Here is a 9,913-nt window from a genome sequence, read left to right on the forward strand (position 1 = left end):
GAAAAATGAATCAAATTTTAATTTTTTGATTTAAAACTAATTTATTGAGTTTTTTTTAACTCTCTAGCATCAAAAACAAAATTTGCTCTGTTAAAATTTTATAACTACAAATAAATTGTATGCTAAAACGTTCCAGGGTAAAAATCTAAAGTTTTTCATTAAAAAAAAAGCGTGTACCGAATTACTTTCTCGAACCCGTAATGCAGAAGATATTTTTTCTCTCCTCTTCTAAATTTTATGACCGAAAGAAATGCACAGTCCTCTTCTCACTGTCTAGATCTTGTCTGATTTTAGACTCATATAAGTACGAGGCGTCTCGTTTTAATGCCACCTTGTCCGCTTGGTTCTATTGATTGTGAGTTGATTCTTCAAAAAGCTGTCTCATAAATAACGGTCGTTGTATTGCAAATATTTGTTCTAACATCTACACAAATAAACGGAGAATGCTTAAGTTCCCAGTAGATAAAGAAATGAGAAAAAAATGGAGTGAAAGAAATTACTTTCGTGAAGGTTTAACATCAACGAAATATTTACAACTTATATTATTTGTACTCTAATTCTGTACTGTTGATATTTAACAACTAGAACGTTGGTTTCAAGAATTATTGCATTATGAAATCACAGGTTTATTTAAAAATCTATTCTATGTACAGTAACTGGAAGTAAAAAAGAAAAAAAAAACTTCAAACCGTTATTTCTGGAAATAACAAATAGGTTTCTTATTGATACTTATTGCAGCTTTTGTAAATAACGAGGGTAAAATGCCAAAATTTAAATCATATCGCACTCATAGTCTAAAAGAGTTGAATCCCGTTCAGGGCTTAATTTCAAATAAAGAAAAGGGAGAGAACCTTATAATCTTTAGAGAATAAATCTGGGGATATACATAAAATGATTCCGAATGAATTGAGAACCTCCTCCTTTTTTAAAGTCGATAAAAAAAAAATCTATTAACGCGTATGAAATTTATGCGGTTGGCACTAAAAACAAATCCTTGTTCCTCTTTAGGATTTATTTGTGTGCTAATTTAATTAGAACCATTGAAATGTGAAATGTTTCCTTTTATATTTATATTTCATAATAATTATATTGTGTATAGTAATTTATATTTCACAATAAGAAGTGTTACGTGATAACTTGTGATAAAATTCATTTATTTTTATTTGGCCTCGTTATAGATCAACACCATACTAGAAACAGTGTATCTACTGTGGTGTTGTATATGATTTCTCAAAGATCCCTCACCAGACCCGGACATGATAACCATTGGGCCACCGGGGAAGTATACCGTTTCAAACAGAAAAAGTATTTTCCTAATCGCTCCAGGTGCCTTCGAGCAATCGGGGAACAAAGAACATAAAAAAAATTCCGAAGAAGTCTGTTAATTAGTATCACAATAAATGTAAATTAAACTGGCGGCATTACGAAATATTGAATCTAGAATAGTGATCAAACTTCAGAAATCGGACACTACGAATTAAGGAACATAAATTAGATCGTCGGGGGAGTTGAGGGATTTCCGTCTTCCATTCCCCTTGAATTGAACATTAAATACATTTAAAAACTGAAACATTAAAATTTGGAGAAAAAAAAAAGAAGAAACCTCTTGATGTTTTAATGACGAAAGAAAGTTATTTATTCGTGGAAAAAATGGATTATATTAATTGTAATTCAAGTATTGTCGTTGAAAAATACATTTATTTTTCTGATTTGTTACATAAGTACTAAATACATTATTAAAACTAATTTTAAAATTAGCAGACAGAGCGTGAAAATCAAACTTCCCAATGAGGTAAAAATTAAATATCGTTCAAGACGAGGACAACCGAGAAAATGCACCGGTCACGGCGAAACCACGTGACCTCTGTGTTATCGTAACACTGACGTAAGTCGGTCTACGTAGCCACAACGTATGAAAGTTAAAGTTTCTTGGATTTCTTCAGGACCTCTTATTTCAACCCAGATCAAATTACCATGGGGTTATACCCTTCTGGTACCATCTGGAAAGTCTACCCTTTAAAAAAATTATTTTGCAATTCGGTCCAGGCGTCTTTGAATAATACAGAACATGCATAAAAAGCCTCCGACAAATTCTTAACCTCCGTTTTTGAAGTCGGTTTAAAAAAAAAAGTTCTGCTTTAAACATTTAATATATTTACAACTTATTTTGAACATTTTAGCTCGTTGAAATATATGTATCTAGAACTAATGGTAGTGAAAATTGAGGTTTCTCAGGCTAAAAGACGACACGTTGTTTATTTTTTACTTGTTCAGTTCGAAAGTTTTATACTTTGAAAGAAATTGTTGTGATACAGCTCTACATTTTACATCTCCTACGCGATACAATTCAAATCTAAGCTTGAATTGCTTATTTTTCTCCCAAAGTATCTGATCTTATTTCAAATTGCTGCTAATTCTTGAAGAAAAAAAATACAATGACAAAAGCGGATAGTAGATTCTGGAAATGCTGATAAAGTAACCTTTTAAGGTTTCAAATAGAGTTTTTGAAAAATTGAAAAAAAAAAGAAAAAAAAAAGATAATAAGACAAGTAGAAGAATAAAAACAGATATTAGTACAGCATGCTTAAAAAGTTTACCTGCACGTATGCCATTGAACTTTTTGGATTAACGATATTTTTACACTTCCTTTTTCTTAAATTTTCTACATAATCACACCTCGGCCCTTCTGTGTCTGTAAAATTCTGAAATCACATTTCAAATTAAAAACAAGAATGACAATACGGCACGAAAACTATTTACAGTAGAGCATAAACGAATATGGAAAACCTAAACTAATACAAAAATAAAATTAAAACTACTTATTCAAAATATCTTCCAGACTTTCATTGAATGTTTGTCCATGAAAAGCGCAAGAGTTATGAAAGTTATTTTTTGTTTCTTAGTGAGGCTGCATATCGGCTCTTCACCATTTGCAGGTCTAATGCATTACCCTTCGGCTAACATTCAATGTTGCATGTGGCACAAGAGACGATACATAAAAATATTTTTTGGAGGGGGCACCGTAGAGTACCCTCCACTTTCCCTTATACTATGTTAACTAAACTCACATGAGGTAAATCCAATTAATCTATTTTAAAATGCAGAAATATTATGCACCAATATACTTCTAGTGTAGACAGAAAATATAGTTTTCATAATACTAATTAAACCCTATATATTTTTACCCGAATGATATAATAACGAACGGTATTGATTATAAGAAAAAGACCCATAGCCTTGAGTTGAATTTTATTAAAAAGAATTATATTTTATCCTATGAAAGAGTGTTATAATCCCCCCCCCCTTCCGATGATAAACACACCTGCTAGGAATTAGAAAAAAGTGTGTTAGGTGTAATAATTTTTTTCACGGACCCAAAATTCCAATTTTCTAAAATTACCACTATAATAACAAGGAATATCCAATATTTCTTAGCCCAAATAAACAGATTACTGAATGCACGTGTTTCGGGGTTTCCAGGAACCCCTTTTTCAATTCAAAGTTTTGAGCTTCTGGATATAAAGACATCCGGTAAAATTTAGTTGCTTGCACCGGATGCCTTTACATCCAGATCTTGAACGTACCGTATAAGCATACGATTTTCTGCCTCACGAAAATCCAATGCCTGCGACTTGGTTTGAACCCGTGAACTTGGACGTAAGAGACCTAAGTTAAGAAAGACACGAAATAGTGCCGTCTTATGACAGTGGAAAATACCCATTTTTGTGTAATATGTATTTCGATACAAATGATAGTGATATTACGTAATAATAACAGGGGGCTTTTACAAACTTGAACTCTACAAAAAATTATCATTAGTAAGTACTATGAAATTTTAGCGAGAATTTACGAATAACGAAAAAGCAACATCAAAATAATTTTCTAAAGAATCATACGACTTAATCTCGGTTTGAAACTACTTTAATTGATATTATATTTCAACAAGTATTTTTAAAAAATCTTGGTGTTTAACAAATAACGATGCTGTATTAGTTAAAGCGCACTCACAATCAAAATTAAAATCGATCGAAGTTTCTGTGCTAAAGTGCAAATCTGGCAGTAAAATTTTCACTAAAACTTGAAATTATAACAGTAAAAACTAAATAAATTATTTAAAATACAAACTGCATGTGCTTCATTGCTTAAAAAATTAAAATTCTATGCATCTCTTTTGTGCAGAATAAAGCAAAAATTAACTTCCAAGACCAAGGAAAATGCAGTTTTTGGCAAATGATTTAGTAAACGAATAATGTTAATTACTAAATAACACAAAAATAAGACAAATTTTAGGAATAAGATGAAAAAAAAAACATTTAGAGAAACACAACCAGTAGTTAAAACTCCAATTAAAGGCTTAAATATATAGATTTTCGAAAAACAAAAAGTAGTTTACGACTACAAATCTTAAATTGCAATACAATGTTTTGAGTGGAACGTTGGAGAAGTCCAAAAATACCCTAAAGAAATGATTGAAGGTAAGGAGAAGATTTAAAGAAACTATACCTGTGACTCAAAAAATAAAAATATCAGAAATGACCCAGGAAAATAACGGCTAATACACTAGTTTCGGGGCTACAAGAAACCCTTTTGTTATCCACATGATCTCTCACATCGCTCACTTCCTGAATACTTAATAAGAGTTTCGAAATATTCTGCATGTTGAATGACTTTTACATAATCAATCAGTAAATTCATCTTTAAGATTACAATTTAAAAATTTATATCGAATGAATAAATTTTAAATATTTATTAAGGCAATATATTTGCGGTATTTCAAATTTAACAGTCTGTCGATGCTGCTTCTAAACTGTTCTTCGAAATTAAATATAAAAATATTTTGCAAAACACAAGTTATAAACAAAAACATATTAATATTGTCCTTTTTTTTTTCTTCTTCCAAAACACCTACCTCGTACCAGCACCATGCGCAATCAGGACTCTCCGCAATGCATTGCCCACATGTTTCTTTTATATCGCAGTTGTTGCAATAAACACCTAAAAATGCATAGTGTTAAACCATATAAGTTTCTAGCACATGATCTTTGAAATTTTAATATGTAGGTGTAATTTTACCTCTAATTGGGGCATTAAAGGTCCTTTAAAGCGAATGTACTCATAGTTAGTCAATGAAAAATAATTATTTTAGTTATGGGCATATAAGACCATACTTAATGTTTTGACCATTCTTACTAAAAAATATTATTTAGGATTGATGATAAAACATGAACTATGTTTGACAAACAATAAAAAAGAAAGGCAGCAGTAGACTAGTTCTATTTATTTTATTTATTTATGTTGTTGTTGTTTAGACGAACCTTTCAAAAGCGATTTGTTAGCTAGCCATTTTTTTTTTTTTTTGAACTTTTATGCTGCTCCAATTGGTAAGCCAATAATCTTTAAATTTGATTATATTGTAAAAGAAAATACGTGTTTTTATGGTGTTGAATACTTTTTTTTGCGTATTTCTTGAAAATAATTAAGTTCAGCTAGTTCGACCGTTGCTAGTATTTAGTATGATTATAAATAAGCAATTGGGGTCATATCTAGTCAAAAATCAATGTATTCTAATTTATTTTAAAAAATGTAAAAAAAATCATAATTGAAAATTAATGAAAATATCACAGCTATAAAAGTGCGATTTCTTAGTTTAAACAGCGTTAGAATTAGTTGTTTCTATAAGTTAGAACTGCAACATTTGTATCTAAATTTTAAAGAAAAACTTAATAAGCATGCTCATAACTAGTCATTTATCCTGTAAATGCATTAAAATTCACCTATTTAGCTAAAAGTTAATGACGTTAAAACAACCTTTAACAACACAAAAAATTAAAACAATTTCACACACGAGTAACAAGGATCCCCATTTGAAAGTTTAAAAAAATGAGCCTATGGATGAAAGGCAGTAAATTGAACTCGCACGTTTTTTCTTTCACCCATTGCTTTGCATTTATAATGTTGTTTCCACAAATCCATCCAGCTTTAAAATTAGTTTATTAACTTTATTGCCGAAAATAGTTTTATAATTATCATTCATTTTCTTTTGCCGTTAATTAAAAAAGCGGAATTTACAGATTTTAGACTGAAAAAGTAACTTAAGATATAGTCTTTAAAATATTAAATAAACAAGTTAGTAAACTGGTAAAAGCGTCAATATACAAAATAATAAACAAATATCACAACACAATACTACAAGCCCATAGATATGCCACAATTCCTCTTGGATGAAATCCTAATGCGAATATTTTCCTTATATTAAAGGAAGTAATGCATGAGCTAGTGTGCTGAAATATTTTAAGCCAAAATAAAAATTCTTCAGTGCAGCTGTATTGTTTATATTATTTAATGTTCTTTACTTCATTGACTTGTAATTATTTTTGGAAAGGAAAAAAAGCAAATGTAAGCAATGAATAACCAACTTTCTTTTCAGCAAACGTTTCTTCTTCTGCAGCGCTATTTTTTTCTTCTCTTATATTAATTCATAATTGAAAATATGAAATTAAATTCTTTCGTTTTCAAAGAATGTTTTCGTAACACAAAGCAAAAATTCCAGGAAAATGTATAATAATTCTCTTTGGGCGAATATGATGGGTAACATCAACAAAAGTTCGAAACACAAAATATAAAAAAAAAATTTGCAAAATATTTACCTTTGTTTGAATAATGGACAAGAAATAGCATGAATAGGAAAAATACATTCGCAGCATTAGATTTCTGAAATGAAAGGTAAGTCATTTAATTATTTTCTTTTTTTTATTGCAAAGTGTTTGAAACTTAAAGGGCTAAGAACAGGTTTTAGCCCTGTTCTTAGCAGGATTTTCTGAGATGTAGAGTTAGTGTGCGTCACAATACGATAGGCTGACCCACTGGTGGATACTTATTTATTGGTCTTTCAAACTCTTTATTTTATTATTATTTATAAGTTTATTCACTTATCTATCACTGTGACTTACCGAAAGAAATCGAAAAGCCATTACAGTGAAACCTGTATCAATTGACCACTTGCGGTGCACTACTTTAGGGGTCAACTTAAACAGGTGGTCAACTTACGAAGGTTGATTAATATGATAAGGGCTAATTCCGTAGCTGAAAAAAGTGGTCAACTTAGACAGGTGGAAAACTTACAAGGGTGGTCAACTTCCCAGGTTTTATTGTATTGTAGCATTTGCATCTAGCTTTAAAATTTGACTGTTCAGAAGGAGTTATAGTCTACTGCTGACGTTAGTAGTACTTTCATATTTTTAATCTGAATTTTAACATAAAACATTTAATAAAAAACATAAAATTGCAAAAATTGTAAAAAAAGTAAGAATTTTTAAACTTTAATCTTTGCACCCTTAAGTCTAAGATAAGAAATACTGCCTGATATATCAATTAGTAAGGTATGTAACTAAATTCAACATTTATATTTTGTTCGAGTGGAATAAATCGGACGTTTGGAAAATATGAATTCGAACAAACTTTTAATCGTTTCATACCTGCTTATTATTTTATATTAACTCGAATAAACTTTGGAAAATTATGTTTTTGTTTCATAAACCTTATTTATTCCCTTAAAAAACTTTTACCCATTAAATAATTTACTATTGAGTTTTGAAGTAGTAATAATCCAGCGGAAATCGTATGATGTTCAAAAAGATTAATTTCGTCCTCAATGTTTATCTGAATACATCTTGTATATTTTAGAGCTTCAAATCCTACTTTTTCAAGCAACTGAAATTGCTGCGCTTGGTTGACAATGGTGAAATTCATTTCTCACATTTCATTAAAAATTTTCTGTACAAGTATTTTTCCCCAGTTCATATTCTCTTGTTCATATATAGGGGAGGGTGGCCGAAAGCAGGTAGGTTTTCGAAGAACGCTCGAAAATTGTAGTTTTTGGATTTTAGTCGCCTCCCTCTGCAGCACCACCGTCGACCGGCCTCACGATGCTGCTGCTCTAGCGAAAACAGTCTCCATGTTGCGTCCATATCCTGCACACACACGCATACATACACACACACCTACACACATACAAACATACACCTATACACATACACCTACAAACACACCTACATACACATTCATGCCTGCACATAGACACTAACACACACACACACACACACTCGTGATTGAAAAAACATAATTTGAATTCCAGATGTCAAAATTCGAATTGATTTTTTTTTGTCACTACTGTATGCAAAAAGTAGAGACATTTATTCTCTCATAATAGAGCCTCATTGTTTTCCCGGATACATTTTGCGCAGGATATTAGTCCACCAAATATGCTTAAATGTCTTGTAGTCACTGCAGCATGCTAAAAAAGACATGAGTTTCTAGGAAACACTTTTTAGCTCACCGAAGAGCCCAGTTTTTTTTTTTTTTTCTTTCTTTTCCGGATGCATTTTGTGTAGAATATTAGTCTACTAAATATGCTTAAGCTTCTTGTACAACAAATTAAACAAAACCTAAGTCTGTTTGGAACATTCATTAACTCTCCATAGAGGCGCAGTGTCTTTCCGGATACATTTTGCACAGAATATTAGTCAACAAAATTTGCTTACATTTTTTTGTAGTTACTACAGCATATTAAAAAAATAATAATAAATAAAATAAACCAGGCACCGAACCTTAACTTTTTAAACGGAGAAAATTCTCAATTTGCCGAATGAAACTTCAAATTTTACTGAGTAATAAAATACGATGATTCACTTACCTTCGTATAATGAGAGGATCTAATCTAGGCATGAGAGGATCAAAACGCAGTTCTGCACTAGTATCTTCCAATTTGCCGAATCGTCAGACAAAATGTGCCGAATAAATATCTTCGAGAGGTCAAAGTGACCTCCAATCGTGGCCCCCAGAACCCAAGTCAGTACAAAATATTTATAAAGTCACTGTAAATTTTTGCAGTCACGACAAAAATACCAAAGTCAATACGAAATATTTATTAACTCTTCGAAGAGCCCCAGAGTTTTTCCGGATACATTTTGTAGGGAATATTAGTCCCCTAAGTATGCTTAAATGTTATGTAGTCGCTACAGCATGCTGAAACGAGCAAGTCTTTACAAAATATTTATTTAGTCACCATAAATTTAATTTTAACTAATTAAGTCACCATGAATGGTGAATAATTAATTAATCACCATTAATTTAGCAATACAGCATGTTTTTTTTTAAAACTAAGTCTGTACAAAATATTAATTAATTTACCTTAGAGGTTTCTTTCCAGATAGTTTGAAAAATAGTGCGGTAAATCTTCAACGAAAGAGAAATTACTTGATAAAACTAAAATAAAAATTTCAACCACTTACCACCTTTTTTTTGAGCCAAATAATATCCATTTTCAGTCTTAGTGTTAATCGGGAAGAGGAGGGTGCGCCTTTACGGAGTGTGAGGCATTGTAACGTTTGCTGTGACTTTATCTTGCCGGATATCAAACCGCACACATGCATTTGAAAAAAAAAAAAAGGAAGCTCACGTCTTGGTTGCATTTCCGCACACTTTCAAAGCTATTGTCACAATTCATTGTTTAATTTTGGTCGGTGCCTCAAGAAATATGACGGCTTATACGTGCCAGGATATTGCTGTAAATGTAATTCACAATACAATAGATATTCTTTTATCCGGCCCTCGTTAATCCGGATCTCTGGATAATGGGATCAAACTTGCAGCCCTTTTTACTTCCTTTAAAAAAAAAGGAAGTATTGTATTCGCGAAAAAAATTTCACTCCAAAATCGACCTTAACTTCCATTTTACTCACCCTCGAATGAATATTGAGTTTTTTTTTTCCTACTCGACCAGACGTGGATAAGTGCTTTAAGAACGTATAGACACGCGAAATATCCGTAATGACGATTCCCGAGTTAATTAAAACGAATTTTCTCGTGACGTCTGTATGTACGCATGTATGTGCGGATGTGCGTATGTGCGTAC

The 9,913-nt window shown here is 31.3% G+C and overlaps 1 protein-coding gene across 3 annotated transcripts in view; it reads right to left on the reverse strand.

Moving 5' to 3' along the window:
* The window catches only part of LOC129216999 (integrin beta-PS-like), a 61,577-nt gene extending 52,201 nt beyond the window's left edge, over positions 1-9,376 (reverse strand). For 2 of the 3 annotated variants that reach the window (XM_054851225.1, XM_054851224.1), the window contains exons 1-4: positions 9,291-9,376; positions 6,648-6,711; positions 4,910-4,995; positions 2,598-2,702 (exon numbers count right to left, since the gene is read on the reverse strand). In XM_054851225.1, coding sequence (XP_054707200.1) covers positions 2,598-2,702; positions 4,910-4,995; positions 6,648-6,711; positions 9,291-9,320 — 285 coding nt within the window. In that variant the 5' untranslated portion in view covers positions 9,321-9,376. The remainder of the gene's footprint in view (positions 1-2,597; positions 2,703-4,909; positions 4,996-6,647; positions 6,712-9,290) is intronic. The other variant, XM_054851226.1, reaches the window with a different exon arrangement.
* Between the last annotated feature and the right edge of the window lie 537 nt (positions 9,377-9,913).

The sequence above is a fragment of the Uloborus diversus genome, chromosome 2 (assembly GCF_026930045.1).
Source record: "Uloborus diversus isolate 005 chromosome 2, Udiv.v.3.1, whole genome shotgun sequence".
Classification (NCBI taxonomy): domain Eukaryota; kingdom Metazoa; phylum Arthropoda; class Arachnida; order Araneae; family Uloboridae; genus Uloborus; species Uloborus diversus.